Source organism: Lissotriton helveticus, chromosome 4_1 (assembly GCF_964261635.1).
Source record: "Lissotriton helveticus chromosome 4_1, aLisHel1.1, whole genome shotgun sequence".
Classification (NCBI taxonomy): Eukaryota; Metazoa; Chordata; class Amphibia; order Caudata; family Salamandridae; genus Lissotriton; species Lissotriton helveticus.
In genome coordinates this window covers 1454690040-1454706424 of record NC_136063.1, presented here as the reverse complement: position 1 = coordinate 1454706424, position 16385 = coordinate 1454690040, and the positions used below count along the sequence as shown (strand labels likewise).

At 41.3% G+C, this 16385-nt stretch overlaps 1 protein-coding gene across 3 annotated transcripts in view; it reads left to right on the top strand.

The window, feature by feature from the left end:
- The window catches only part of ACD (ACD shelterin complex subunit and telomerase recruitment factor), a 283828-nt gene that overhangs the window by 70790 nt on the left and 196653 nt on the right, over positions 1 to 16385 (top strand). For all 3 annotated transcript variants that reach the window (XM_078688039.1, XM_078688038.1, XM_078688037.1), the window contains exon 5: positions 4304 to 4447. In XM_078688039.1, the coding sequence (XP_078544165.1) occupies positions 4340 to 4447 (108 nt within the window). In that variant the 5' untranslated portion in view covers positions 4304 to 4339. The remainder of the gene's footprint in view (positions 1 to 4303; positions 4448 to 16385) is intronic.

The following is a 16385-nucleotide window of genomic DNA, read 5'->3' as shown; positions in this document are numbered from 1 at the left end:
TGCCCTGGGGGATGAGTTCCTTGGAGCCTATTAAGGCTTGGGCAGAGGGGCCGAGTGCTCCCCTCCCCTTAATATATATGTTTAGACCCCAAGGTATGGTGTCCCCAAGGCCACTGTTAGCTCGGGATTGGATGCCATGCTTCTCCTCCCCTTAATTAAAAAACAAGGTTCTCCAGGGCCCGAAGTGGGGGGCTGTAACATTACTCACTAGCTTATCATCATAAAGAACTCACACTTGCCGTATTGAGCATACACTTTCCCGCAAGTCACAAACTGCAATACAAGCAGTCTTTTTCAGTGTAAGCACACAACACCTGACCATTTAAATGATATACTCAAGGTAATCAACATTAAGGTGGACCTAAATCTCCCCGCTCAGTATTACTTGTAAAACCTTTTTTCTGTTGATTACATAAGGTGTTGAAAAAGCTATACATTCTAGTAAGACCCAGACATCTAAAGATAAGATTGACTTGCTGTTCTGCTGTAATTTTATAGATGAAAAAATATTTTCAGTAGGTGATTAAAATGCTTTGTGTCACAGGCTAAGGCAAAAAATATTGAGGACCTTATTATATGTCTACAAAAAGTAGTGTAACTACAATCATTCGATTGAATTTTTCCTAGGTGGAGAACATAATCTTAATCAATAGGCCCGCAGGTTTGTCGATATTTTAAAGTAAACCTGAATTAAATGTAAAATTAAAAAGCCCCAGCAAAGAGTAACATTGCTGTCTCCTAGAATGTGTGTGAGTTGTTTTACAAGCATGGCAAAAGATATCAAGATTCTGACAAAATTAGGCACTCGTTTTTGGTCAGTCTCCATAATTAATATCATGAACTAAAACCCTAGTGGGTCGCCTATAAAATTATAGTTATTTATTTGTATTTATTTATTTATTTATTTAAAGAGTTTTATATAGCGCTGGCTAGACCCGGAGGTATCAGAGCGCTTTACATGAGGTTCAACAAAATTACAAGATTACATCAGTTTCAATATACAACAGTTGCTAGATCATAGAGAACGAGATAAATGGAGTATATAGGGGAAGGGGGTAAGGGTAAAGGGGAGATACAGCAGAAAGACGGAGGAAGGTCTGCCCAAAGTCCGGCTGGGTAGGTGAAGGTCGAGGGGGAAGTCCCAAAACCCATCTCCTCTATAGCTATCAGGTAGCTCCACTGGGCTTTGGCCAAATAGCTAGGTCTCAAGGGAAACATAAAACGAGCATGGAGGGCAAAATAATGGAGCGTAGAGGGGAGGGTGAGAAAAGGGAGGAAAGGGGATATACAACATGGAGAGACGAAAATAAGTCGGTCTAAAGGCCTACTGGGTAGGTAACGACCAAGGAGGGAGTCCACGGCCCATCTCCCCTATAGCTAAACCAGGTAGCTCCATCGGGCATCGGACAAAATAGTTCAGTCTCAAAATATTGAGAGAGGAGAGAAGGAGAGTCAGAGAGGGAGGATGCAGGAAGAGATGACAGGAGAGATTAAAGGAAGTCTGGCTGAAGACCGACTGGGTAGGTGACGTCCAAGGATGGAATCCCCGACCTTTCTCCCCTATAGCTAAACCAGGTAGCTCCATCGGGCATCAGGCAAAATAGCTAGATCTCACATGCCAAGGGAAAATTCACGGGTAAGCAGGGTGGGGACTAGGGCCAGGACAAGGTGAGGGCAGAGGTCAGTAGCAGGTAAGTGGAGAGGAGTAGAGCGGGGAGGAAAGAAAGAATTGCAGATGTTCGCATAAGGGTAGGCGCAGTCCTGGGCGGGAAGAGTAAGTCAAAGTTCAGCGGGGGAGGGGGGGGGGGGGGGGAGAAGTCATCATTTTCGGCCATGATGGAGTCGGGTATCTTTGGACTCTGTTCCATATGGAGTGCGTCAGATGGATATATAGTCCAGGTGAAAGGCCCCCATACACTGTCACTCAGCAGGCGGAACCTCATGGAGCCCCCATTCTAAAGAGGTGACATTGTGTCCACTGCAGTCCAGAAGCAGGATTCCAACACGGGCAGGATCGCCCACACCATCACACTTCCTGGGGTCTCAGCCCCATACGGAGTCCACGCATCAGGCAATCTGCTGCGGCCCCACTGAGTGCCAAATCCAGGGCCCGTGAGTGGGGGGAAAGCAAATAACTATCCACTCGCCCCCAACACCCCACCCTACCAAGCCGCCACCTCACCGCCAAAGCTCGGGGCTCCACAGCACATTATACTCAGTGCAGGTCCGGGGGCTTCACAGAGAGGGCGGGGGCCACCTAGCAGGCACCCGCGCAGGTCCTTCGCGCAGGTCCTTCGCGCCTCCTCGCCCCCGAAGTTAGACTCCGGCACCTCCGTTCGTGTCCAGCGGCCAGACCGGCAACTTCCGGTTTCCGGCCCCACTGTTGTTCCACTGCAGCGCTGCCACCAGTCCCGGGCGATCCCCCGGTCTCGGCCGTCCTCCAGGCCGCGATTCCAAATGCAGTTCCACCTGATGGGATCCACAGTAGCGTAAATAGATTAATCTGATCAGCCCAGAAAGGTCTTTGTATATTTATGATCTGATCTACACTCTGTTATTCGGGGATGAAATTAAATGTATCTTATATCTATGATTTATGTTGTAATTGATTTGTATTGTGATGTTACTGCAATAAAGTAAGTTGTACGCACTATTCTTCAATGTTACACCTTATTTTTATAATTGATCCTTTATCCAACAGCATCCCCTTCTAAACCTACTAAGAAATAATCACTTGACTACAAATCTTAATACTAATATGACCAATAAGTTGTGTGCCTGCCTTATGAGATGTGCTGCTCTCGCAACCGAGCAGCTTACAAATTGATGAGCAGAATTACATAATGGAATATTATGTAAAATAGGGCAGATACCCTAATTCCGTCTCGGTGAAAGTTCTAATTTGAGTTGGTTAAATAAGGAATGCTCGGATTGGAGTAGGGTTTAGCCAGCTTAATTTCCTCTTTAAGCTTAAGGTAGTAACTGGTGTTGATTGTGTATTGTAAGTGGTCTTACAACTGTGATTTACATCTGTTCATTTTCCGCTTTCATGACGCAGAGATGACCTCATCATCACAGCATTGCATTCATAGTGGGAGGAAGATGTGAGTTCATTATAGAATATCTTTTGTAATATGACAGAGGTTAGAATTTTCTTTAATATCTGTTGTGAACCCCCATAGACAACACCGTGCGTATTCCAATGATGATTTTTTTGGTGTTTTTAAATGGACAGGTGGTTATCATCGTGTATATGATTAGGAATAATGTACACATTAAGCATTGTTTGCATTATTTGTAACTTGATTTTCAATTGTAATATATTGTAAATAAAATATGCGTAAACTTGATATTAGTTTTTTTAAAAAAAAGCAATAACATTATTTCTAATCAGTAACGTCTAATAGGCTAGACCAAAACCTTCCAAGTGATGATATAGCTGTAGTTGATAGCTTACCTGTTTGTCTCACAGAAGATTCACAGATAAGTGAGCATCGCTAGGGAACAATTTGAAAAGTCGAATTTAATCATCTCCCACCTTTGGCTTTGCTGGTTCTCGTTTTCTACACTCTCTACATGATGTATTTTTTGTACGAATCAAGAAGCCAGTATATTTTAAGTACCCATATCGAAATTTCACTTATGTTGATGTTGTATTTAGTCTGGCCTTTTGCTCAACAGACTAGAACCGTCATACAGAGCCTTTTGAAAGTTTTCAACAATAGGAAGGTGCTCCAGGAAAGAAGTCCATGTTCAATTGGATTATTCCGTCATCTTCTTTTATTGATAATATATAATATATAAGTTAAAATCCAGCCAACGCGTTTTGTTCGGTATTGCAAAGGAACTTAATCAGGGCTCAATAATAATGTTGTGTAGGAGTTATATATGCCATTTGTGGTACAGTATCACCACATATTGAAAAACCTCCTTATATTCAAGGTTATTTCCAGGTCGCAAACGGTACCAAGGGACTCTATCCCGTCCCAAATGTGATATCCAGGTCAGGATATCATAGACTATGGCGTGCAGTCTGATTTTAGAAGGCTTTTGAGTTAACTAGTTATATGCCAACAGTTTTTGCCTCCCTAAGCAGGTAAATTATTACTGTGTGTCTTTTCACCACCCTTGTGTTACTGGATATGCTGTTTCAAATAGTTCTATTTGTGGGTATTAAGGAGACAGCTTGTTTATCGCATATTGTTGTATTGAATGTCTTTTTAAAAAAATTTTGTCTCTCAGAGAATTAGTTCAGGGAGCATATCGTTTTTCACACATTGTGTTTCTTAACTTGATATTTTAGGCTTTCTCTATTGAGAAGACACATAAAAGAGGAAGCATGCCCATGAACCGGGGCTGTATTGCACACCCATGGATTTTAAAGCTGGTGGAGAATTATGGGCAGTCGGAAGGTACGCCAGTTGTAGTCGCTGCAAAAGTGGTAAAAGTAAGTATTAAGCTCAGGCCCATAGCCATGAATGAAAGTTTAGCAGTGCCCGACCCCTCGTAATAACGACCATTTAAAAAGGAGTTTGGTGAGGGCGGAGTGGATTCTCCGGAGGAATTTTATTAAAATGTAACAGTATTGTCAAGTTTTAAAGGGTGCAATACATTCATTGTATTTTAAAATGTTATTATTAGGCTATACTTCAAAATATTTGGGCAAAATGGTACAACATTTTAACACTTGCTTGGAACATTAGACAAAAAAGATTGAATTTTACAGAAGTTTCCCCCTCATGAATTTCTGGGAAGTTTGTGGGAGTTCATAGGTTTTAAAGCAGTTCAGTCGAGTACAACTGATGAATGATAGCAGGAATGAAAGAATCCCAAACATGTAGGGGACTGGTTTGGCTTGGGTGAATCTCTTCTGTGCAGGAGAAACAAAGGGGTAGGGGATTGAAAGGGCTTCCAGGATCTGGCATCTGGATCTCAGAACCTCACACCACATTTTGTTCTGGAGTATGTATATACATTTTTATTAAGTGCTTGTATATCTTATCCCTGTTTATGCATGTGTGTTTTAGACATCTGCTCACCTCAGCTTGTCGGCTGTACCATCATGTCTTCAGGCATGTTCGTTGTATGTTTGCACTCACCTATTCAGCCGTTCATCATTCTCTCGCGCATCCACGTAGTCAGTCACTCATTCATCCACCCATTCTCCCAGCTGTTGAAACATTCTCACATTCACCCATTGACCACTTCACACAACAACAAAGACATCCTTTCCAATTAATTACAACATTTTCACTAAGTAGAATAGTAATTTGTATTGGCTTTGCCGGTGCTTGTTTTCAGTGGCTATCAAATTTTAAAGTAAACGGCTTCTCTTTTACAAGGCAGCCATTCCAGTATCTTTATTGTCACTTGGCCTAGTGGGCTGAAGCAGTACTGATGAAAGATACTCATTCTGTGGACTCTAGACTTGTTACCCCCAAGGTAGCGGTACCACCACTATATGCACTCAATCCTTTACTTACATTTTGCTTTTATGTCAGTGGGTCACATCCGCCCTACACATTGTTGCTGTTTGTGGACCAATGCAACGCACACATATGAGCACCTCCTTATCAAAGTGTACTTATTGTAAGAGTTCAGGAAATGATGGGGAATGTTTACTGCTGACTGGGGCTTGAGAAGAGTACACGAAGGAGGAAAACCAGATGCTTGGGAGGAGTGCTTCTTGGATATATCAAGGCTACCAGTGCTGGGAATGTCACCTACAGGGTCAGCGACGTGAACGGGAAACAACATTATTATTAGATAAACATTGTAGGCAAATATATATTTTTTTCCAAACTTTACGTTTTTTGACAGGTACATCTTGCAGACAAGGTAGATTATTTTCCAACAGAAAACAATACATTCAAACAACAGTTATGGCCAATATCGCATATGTAGTGGAAATACTTTATAGGTAACCTGTAATACCCTACTCTCTAATCTGGTTGTTCTTTGATTGGTGCAGAGACTAGCCTTCATTTCAAGTAACCACACATGACACTTTAATGGTTAACTTCTGAATTAGAGTTTGTTGAACTTGAAGATGAGCTCAGGGTACATGTGCCTGATCTGTGCAGTAACATAGACATCCAGCATGGACTTGTCACTTTTTATGAACATATGAAATGGTGCCCAAATCTATGCAAATTTGTGTATTCTATCATCAATAAACATAGTCAACTTTTCAATACCACATACTGTCCATAACGTAGCCCATCACATGGGTTATCAGTGGTGAGGAAGGCATTTTCCAAGCATGTGCTATTGTTAGCCTAGCCGCAAACAACATATGGCCATTGTGGTAGTGAGTGGATGTTCTGATTCCTCTCCCTTATTATCAAAGAAAAATGTGTGTGGATTGTATTTTAATTCAGTTGTACAACATTTTTTTAATATGAAAGGGAACCTCCTTCCAAAATATTTGCAGTTTGACACAAAACCACGACAAGTGGGCTATGGTACCTCTTTCAGTAGAGTTCTTTCAGTAGAGCAGCACCACATATTAGAACTGCAAACATTGTGTTCAATTGTGCCGGGGTTGAGTACCATCTCATCAAGATGCTATATTAATTTTCTTTGTACTGACTGCATATGAAAGCCAAGGATGCTCTGGACCAGGTATTTAACTAAATTTCCTCCTCTGTTTCAGTATTTCATTTCGTTTCTCATTTAGTTGTGTTTGGTGGTTTTAGGTCTTTCTGACTAATATTGGTATAGTAGAGTTATACTTTTGTTTATAGTATGTTTGTGCATTAAAGATTCTATGGGTATTAGGTCCCTTGGCCCGCACTTCTCCGATTTCTGTGTCCCGTTCAGTGGATCGTTTGATTATATCTATACACATAATTGTTTCTACATTTTCTACTTCTGAATACTGAAGGGGAAACTTCTGATGGTGCCTTTTCATAAATGTCTCCCAAAGTGACCTTCCTGTAAGGAAACCATTCCCGAATTCCCTTGTCTAGACAACCAGAGGGGAAGTCCAGGTTATTTATCATAGTTGTCATATGTGGGAAATATGCTGTCATTCCTCTACGCACCACCAATTTCCGGTGATTCAGTATGATTTTGGCAGAACTTAACAGGCACATGCATCAATGTTGGCTTTTGCGATTTCTTAATTTCGATTGTTAAGTAATCACAATTAAGCAATCGCAAAAGCCTATGCATGTAGAAATCACTTAAAAAATAGCGTTTTCTAAACATTGCTTAATTGCGACTCGCAATTAAGGAATACCTCCCCATTCATTCCTATGGGCCTAAAGGCCCATAGGAATGAATGGGAAGACATTCTCAATTTGCGATTCTCAATTAGAGAATCGCAAATTGAGAATGCAATTTCAAGGGTGCCAGGGTGTCAAAAGGACACCCTGTTGCACCCCTGAAATCTGCATATGAGTACATCTTGCACACACACATGCCCCAAGGGCATGTGTGTGTGTAAAATGGAACTTTGAAAAATGCACTTTAGTGCATTTTTCAAAGTTTTTGCAAATTACCATGAAGTTCAACTTCATGGTAATTTGCTCCCCCTAGTAGCAAAATCGCTACTTCAAAGTGGTTCTTGCATTGCATTTAAGGAATCTCAAAATGCGATTCCTTAAATGCAATTGCAATTTGAGAACTCGCAATTAATTGCGAATTCTCAAATTGCGAGGGCCTTGACCCTTGATGCATCACAAAAGCTAATGTTGCGATCGCAAATGGGCGATTTTTGCGAATCGCACCGTTTGCGATCGCAAAAGGCTTTGATGCATGTGCCTGTTAGTTTTTTTATTGCAGTTTTATATAGCGCGCACACATTCCATAGGTATTGGAGCGTTTTACATGAGCACCAGTTGCATTACAGTTTTCTCCTGACATTCGTATCGGTTGCCAGTGCAGTACATATTGCAGCTTAAGTTTTTTTCTCTGTTACCCCAAGTTTGTCACTGCCAGGCTTCACAAGCTCTATTAGTGACCTCAACTGTGTACCTTGTATATATATCTCAAATGAGGAAAAGAGCTGGCCGCCCTGATAATTTCTTCTGTAGAGTGTTGTTTTAGAAACTCTAGATGCCTTTCTTCACAAAGTGAAGGCTATTAGCTTTAGTTGAATTCCTTTTATATTTTCTTTCGGAAACATTAAAGGCAAGGTTTTTGAATAGCAAAACAGCCATATAATGAAATTCATTTTGATAGTGGTTATGCAGCCAAACCAAGACATTTCAAGTTTGCCCATCAATATAAGTCTTTACAGAGGGTGACTGATAAGGGTGAAATGTTATTCTCATATAATTTATCAATATTCATGTTGAGCTGAATACATAAATGATATATAAAATCTGTTGGGAGAATTAGGTTACTCAAGTACATTATGTCAGCCAGTTTCTCTGGATTATTAGGGATGCCTCGTCCCAGAGGCTTTGAATAATTGATTTTCAATCCTGTCACCTCAGCAAATCTTTCAAACTCTTAAATTTGTGCTGGGAGTGATGTCTCGGGATTCGTGAGAAAACATTAGATATTTTGTCTGCAAATAGGGTGACTTGCATGCTGATATGTGAACCTGCTCCCAGTGATAGGAGTATTGGCAGTGATCGGTGCGAATGGGTCCTTTGCCAAGGCAACAAAATGATAAGGACAAAGGACAACATTTCCTTGTTCCTCTAGTAAGCTGTTATTGTGCGTTCTTTATATTATTTACTTTGAGTGACATAGCAGTGTGGACATAATTCGTCTCAATGTGCACTTTTATGTTTGGGTCTAAATTTACCTTTTCCGGTGTTGTTTTTTCCAGTATTTTCCAATCTATGCTGTCAAATGCGTTCCCTGTGTCATGCAAGAGAAGGAGCATTTGAGATCTGCAGTTTGCCAAAACCTCGGTTAGATTCATGGCTAATCTTCTGTTTTCTACTGCCTGGCGTTCTTTTATGAAAACACACTGATATGCGTATAATTTCTGGGGCAATAGGTTAGTGAGACATTGCAACAATACTTCTGGATAGATTTTTACCTTGATATTCAGTAACGCTATGGGTTTGGAGGGTCCCCTCGCCATGGGATGGTTACCATGTTTTAGGATTAAAATAGTTTTTGACTCGTCCTTCTATAGACTTTTTACAAAAATCACCAAATTCCAGGACTATAGCTACTAGAGAGATTTTATTGTTTTATCTTGTCGCCTGTTTTTTTTGTCTTTTATGTCATTACGATCTTCGATGGCTTTTAACGTGCATTCCAATAATCTGTCAGCCTTTTCTCCCTTCTCGTATTGCAGCTGTTTGGTTCTGAGCATCTTTCTTGCAGTCTCCTAGTGGTATTTTCTTGAGCTGCCCTCTGTGATTTTATGTTTTTTTGTATATTTTACATGAGCAAGTGTGTTTGTGTTCAGCTTTCAGTACTTTGCTGTTCTAAAACCATATTTCTAGTTCTGTTTCGGCTCAAAAATATTTGTGGTGTAAAGAATCCGTTCTCCACTTTTGCTGTGTCCCATCGCGCATATTGAGTTCTTTATTTCTCATTGTTTCCTTGGAGATATATCTCTAAGGCTTCCCTAACTGCCTTCTTCACAATTGGATTTCGGAATGCTATTTTGTTCATTTGCCCATTCCAAACTAAGATCGTTTTCTTTACTCTCAATCCCTATGGTATCGTTAATGGGCGTGATCTGAAAGTAATATCATCAAGTGGAAGTAGATTCTAGATGACGTATCATTAATGGGAAGTGATATGAAAGTAATGGCATGCCTATAACTGTTCCTGTAATCAAATGTAAGTCAATTCTAGAAGACGTATCATTAATGGGAAGTGATATGAAAGTAATGGCATGCCTATAGCTGTTCCTGTCATCAAATGGAAGTCATTTCTAGAAGACGTTGGAGTGGAAGGTATAGTCCCTAGCACCAAAATCCACCCCTCCACTCCCTTATGATGGTGTTTGCATGTATTTAGAATCAAATCTTAAATGCTGTTCTTCAGCGGTGGGGACAGTGGCACTCTGCCATGAGTTTTCCTCTTCATGTAGAATTCAGGTCCTACATTTAAGTGTAGTTGTCAGGGTCATGCCTTCACATTGAAGGAATTCCTCTGAGTGTCTCACAATTACCCTATTATGCAGTGTAACATATTTGGTATTATTTTCTATATCTAGGACAACCTGGCAGTAATATAAACCTCTACCTGGTTAATAAGATAATAAAACAATAGGAAGGAAAACATGAAATTGGGAATGGACGGGATTGGGGATAACAATACACAGATATACCTGCCCACTAGGAATGTGAACGGCATATAACTTGGTGGCAGTTTCCGGTTTCTTGTCTGATCCCATGAGGGCAGATATACTTAATTTTATATTGATCTTAACTTAGACATAAAAGATTACGTATTCTATATGACTATTCATCTTATTAATAGTTCACTTCTAATGGGACACTGATAGCCTGCCAGAAAATTGGGAAAAAGACATAAGCAACCAAAGGGAATCAACAAAGGATATAATCATACTCCTGTTTAGTCGTCGTCTGATGTGAGTTCCTGTTCTTTGTCTTCTCGATTTATTTATTTTTGTTGATTTTTTTAAAGCATTAAAGCTTTGTTTTACTTTTCATAGTACGCTGGTATTATCATTCTTGGGCCATGGTTTGTTCATTCCTTTCTCCTCCTTCCACGTCTTCTGCTGTCTTTTAGGGAGATAAACTTCATGCTCAGGAATGCTTCTTCTTTCTTATACACTGTGTGTCTCTTGTTATTAAAGGAGAACAAGGGATGGAATGGAAAGCCTCATCTACAAAGAATTTTGTGATTGCATGAGTAAGTTGTAATGTCTTTGACTTACCTCTGCCTACTGAGGATATGAAAGGAGACATCTTGAAAAAATGTGATCATATCTCCCTCAAAGACCGTTTTCTCTTTTTTACTAGCTTCAGCGAAACTTTCTTCTTTAGTCTACAAGAATTAGTTTTAGTCAGGCCATCTGGCTTGAGGTCCTCCTCTTCCTTTGCTAGTCAGAATATACTTTGAGGTTTTCTGGCTTGTTACCTTGGAGTTGCAGTTTATTTCATTGTGAGTAGTTTTCACCATGGTCAGTTTTGTCTAGCATTGTTTGATGTAACTTTTCCTGTATAGCTACACTCTCAAACCGTGTCCAGTAAACTTTTTCACTTGGTCAACTCTATTATCCATTTTCTGGAGGTGATGATCTAAGTCAGAAAGAGATTTTTCAATATCCTGACACAATGTGTACATTTTCTTTTCTGAATTCTTGCAAAAACATTTGAAAGTCTTCCTTGGTTTCAGGAGATTACCTATCTCCTTGAATAAGAAAGTTGCTTTCGACCTCTACCACTGGTTCAGAATTAAGCATGACTGGATTTTTTCTGGTTTGAGTCCCAAAAGCGCCTCTTATTGGTGATTGGTTTCACAACTGTGTTCTTGCTTGATTCTATTTTCCCTTTTGCATAAGTGGGTTGCAGATGCCTGGCATGGCACCTACACCCTGCAATCTAAAGGAACATGATTAATCCTACACCATCACCTTCTCACCAATCAATGGCAAAGGCACCCATTGCAAGGTGGTGTCAGATTGAACTGTCCACAGGCAGAGGTTTAACTTCAACAATGGCAATAGTCCAGGTAGAGTTGTTGCTATATACCACAGATGACTATTTCCCCTACATTTCTTTCCTGGTTCTGATCAGTAAAGGGCCGGGGCCATCGTCATCTGTGCTAACTACACCTCACAAGAATCTCAGACCCTGCTACAGAGTCGCCAGTTTATTTACATAAGCCATATTTATTTTGAGCACTTCCTTCATGTATGTACCTGTGTGCAGTTCTTGTTACCCCCCTCAGTGAAAGAAGAAAAATCTCTGGTGCCCTTCCTAGTTCTGAGAGCCGTCGCCCTAGGCTGCACCAGGTCTCTATCCACCAACTGTCATTCACCAACACTGGGGAACCGCCCAACTCCAATCTGGCCTGGGCCCACTCATCTTTGATCTACCAGGCTTGTAGGAGATTTTTGATCGCTTCTCAAGGAGCCGCTAACTCCCAGAACCTTCCGTGCTGACCAAATCCAGCAGGGGCTTTCAGGGCATATCTAGCAGGGCAACACATCCATTCTTCTCTCTGCTGGCTGCAGGCTACAGCTTTCTTCCCCTTTCCTCTACTCCTCCGACAGGGCTGTATCGTGACTCCCAGCCAGCCACAGAGGTTTTATCAGTCTGTCCTTCCCTGAAACTAGGCTTGCCAATCCCCACTGAAGTTGCAGCATGGCCATGGGGTCTGCAATGACTTCCGAAGACCATTCCCCTCATTCTCACCTCTGTAGTTCGAGCACTATTCTTATGCGTCAGCCATTTTGATCTTGCAGGCCCAGCTGATTCTTACTTTCTGCATCACCAATCATGTCAAATCAAACGACAACCCCGAGTCACTGCTTAACATAGGGGCATAATTTGTTCTCAGAACTTAGAAAGGGTCGTTTCGCAGGGCTACGTCGTCCTGGATCCCCATCTTGGTCACACACCCCATGCAGCTAAATGTGATGGATGGATGTTGAAGTATTGGGAGAATGTGAAAGGATCACATACACATTATCCAAAAAGTGATTTTGAGCAGGGCTACTTTCAAGTTAATCAGGAGTATTCTTATTATTTTAAGAAAAGAGACTAAATGTGAATTGTGCAAGAAGCTGTTCTGTGATGTAGAGCGAAAACCTCAGCATAACCCTGAGTGCTCATGTGATTTTGCCTATATGTTTTCATTGTCTCGATCCAACACACAAGGCTTCACTCTGTAAGAGTTGTGAACCCTTTCCTTCAAAGATTCTGAGGATTGGGAGAGAAGGTTCACATTGAGGGGTGATGATTCCGTGAAAAGTGCTTCATCAAACACTTCCACAAAGGCAGTGCAAAATCTGAAACATGGGTTACCAGAACTAGATTTACATCCCAAAGTGCCTTCAGCCACCTCGTCACAAAGAAAGACCAGAGTTTCCTCAAAAAAGCACTCTAGACAGAATAAACACCAGCCTGTGCAAAAATCTGCACGGTAATCCAGATCCCTTGACGTCCTGGCTAAACTCCAGTCTTCCCCGATGACTTCCATGTCATCAGCGTCAACAGCAAAGAAAAACCACAGTCGTCAACAACATTCCCATTGTCACCCATGGTACAGGACTCATCAACGACTTTGCAGAAATCATCATCGATGGCCCTGTCGACGACCAGACCCTCGTCAACAATGGCAGCGCTTTTGACGGCGAGACCTTTGTTGACAATGACACTGTCGACGACCACACTAAGGAAGTCTCTTGCGGATGTCAATCTCATCTATGATGACCCAGTCTTGACGACCGCATGGTTGGCGACCCTTCTTTCACCATTGATGGAGAACCAATCAATAATACCCGTCACAAAATCTACATTTTTACATCTAATAAAACATGCAGAGAGAAAGAGAGCCTGCATTCTCCAAGAAACAGAAAGCTTAGAGGATGAGATCAACAAATTGAACCTACCTGAAGGAACTCAAAACAATTATACAATTTTGGAAGAGGTCCTTAACAAACATCAGGTCTATTAAAAGGAGAAAAAAATCGTGCAAACTTAGACGGGACGATAATGACTATAGAACTGGGGGAAGCTTTACATTTGCAAGTAGGTTTGACAATATTCAAATTAGTCAATCCACACTTAAAATCGCCCCAGGCGATATCACAAATGTAACCTCAAACAGTGAATCAGACATTTCTAGTATACGTAGTGAAGCAAGTGAAGGACCTAGTACAAGTGCTAATGCTATGGGCAGTTCCCATCTAAACACCTCATCAGCTTTTTTAAAGGAGGTAGAGAGGTACCGCAAAGGCACGAAGGTCAATTTCAACAATCGTACAAACTTAACAAAAAAAAAAGGAGGGGGAGGAACAGACCAACAAGACACAAGAAAAGAAGGGTCGAACTTAAGGGCACAGATGAACTAATGCCATTAGATGGACAGGCCACCAGCATTGACATTACCGACTGTAATTCTAATACAACTGTCTAGTCTGACGCCATCTCTATTGTAAGTCTGTTTAGTTTGGTGCTAGATTCTGCGCAAATACATTTGCTATCAAAAGGCTTGGGTTTTTGTGTCCCCCTTCCAAACCTGACTTTAATGAGATGCATGTAGATCTTTTCAAATTTCTACGGAAACTCAAACTTAAAAAATTCTTTGCTCATAATCCTAAAAAAACTGCCTCTTTGGTGGAGGTGACACATGTCTCATGTGACAAAGCTATACAGGACATTCAGAACTTACAACTCCTACTATTCCTTGACAATGCTCAATATACAATAACTTCTATTTCACATATTCTCTCTGACCTAGGCATTTCGACTGACTTGACCATCAACAGTGGTCTGAGACCAAGATCATCTTTTCACCTGTCTCCCAAAATGATAGTGCTATTGAGATTTTTTTATCGATTGGTAACAAAAGAGCTTTACAATTGGGAAGATAGGAATGCTGGACAGCAGGAAATTTATAGGGATAATTTATCAAAATCAGAGAGACATGCACTGGTTAAGTTATCCATATAATCTGAGATGACCATCAAGGAAGCAGATAACGAGGCCAATGTGGTCCTTATGGACACCCTGGATTACAATCATGAATTGGATAGGCAACTGGCTGATACTACAGCCTATGTGCATTTGACTTCTAACCCATTATCACATTATCACAAATTACATCCTTGATTGAAAGAAAGCTGAAAACCTAGCTTGACCAAATGCCTTATTAAGATACCTATTTGTACCATATCCAAAAGCTCCCTGTATTTATGGTCTACCTAAAATACATAAGCAAGGCCCGTTTCCACTAGGGAGGCCGATCATATCAGGGATCGGTGCCCCAACTGAACGCACATCTGAATACATCGATGTTTTTCTGCAACCCCTGGTGAGCAATCTCCCCTCCTACATTTGTTATACCAAACATCCTGTGAATCAACTAACTGAATTTGGCTGGTCAGAGGAATGCTGTTTTGTTTCCCTGGATATTCATCCATATATATGTCGATACCAAAAGATGAAGGTACTTAGCCAGCCAATACTTTCTCACATCCCTAGATGCTACTATGTGGGGACACACACAAATGCTAGTTGAAATGATCAGACTGGTTCTGGACAATAATGTGTTCCTGTACAATGGTGGTTGGTTTCGCCAGTGTCAGGGCATTGCCATGGGGTCAAAAATTTCCCCATCATTTACCAATCTTTTTATGGGGTGGTTGGAGAAGAATTACATTTGGAAGAAATGCCAGAAGATTTAGTGAACCATGTAGTGTATTGGGGTCGATACAGTGACGATGTGTTGATGTTCTGGACAGGTGGTCAGACACTATTGGCAGAATTTTTCACATTTTTGAATGACAACCAGTGTAAATGTAAATGTATGTAAATGTATTGCGACTTATATAGCGCACGTATCACCCGAAGGCATCAAGGCGCTTGCCTTGGGAACCCGTCCTGGCTTTTCCCTGTGAGATAACCCCTACTGGGTATCCCCAGGGTGAAAGCCAGGCATCCCGCAGCGGGTGGGCCGCCGTAGTGGAGATTAAGCAACTATTGCCCAGAGTTGCAGCGTGGGACCCCATGATTAGAATAGGCACCGAGGCGAGAATTATCGAGTCCGTGGACATTTTGGGCTCAGGACCCTGCCGCGTCGGGAATTGAACCCTGGTCCCGGGCCAGACCTCTGCATCACGGTCTGCCGCTCTAATCAGTGAGCCACACTCCTCCACTCCACATTACCAGTGTAATATTGTGTTCACATATGAACCAGATCCTATAGAAATTGCCTTTTTGGATCTAAAACTATACAATGCAAATGACCCCTAGCATCGACCCTCTATAGGAAGAATACAGCTTTCAACACTGTCTTACATGCACAATCATCACATCCTTGGTCCCAAGTACTCTCCATTCCATTTGGGGAGATGATGAGAATACGGCGTAATTGCAGGGAAGATATGGCCTACCGTACAGAACTAGATGAGGCAAAGAGGAGATTTTTGGATAGGAGCTATCCACCTAGTGTGATATCTGCAGCCAAACAAAAAATCCTTAAGTTTGACCGGAAACAAGCACAAGAGAAAGGTCACTAGGAACAATGATAGTCTCTCTGATTACACCCTTTCACACACAAAGCCATGTTTTTTATAACATTGTACGTAAACATTGGCATATCCTACAGATGGATTCGAATCTAAAAAAATGTATTTCCCCAAACCTAGGTTTACCTACAAGCGAGGAACAAGTTTGAGAAACAGACTGTGCCCTAGCTTTCTCAATTTGAAAAAAGCCAGGTCAGGACCACACTGGTTACCTTTTCCACCAAAAGTTCCTACAAAG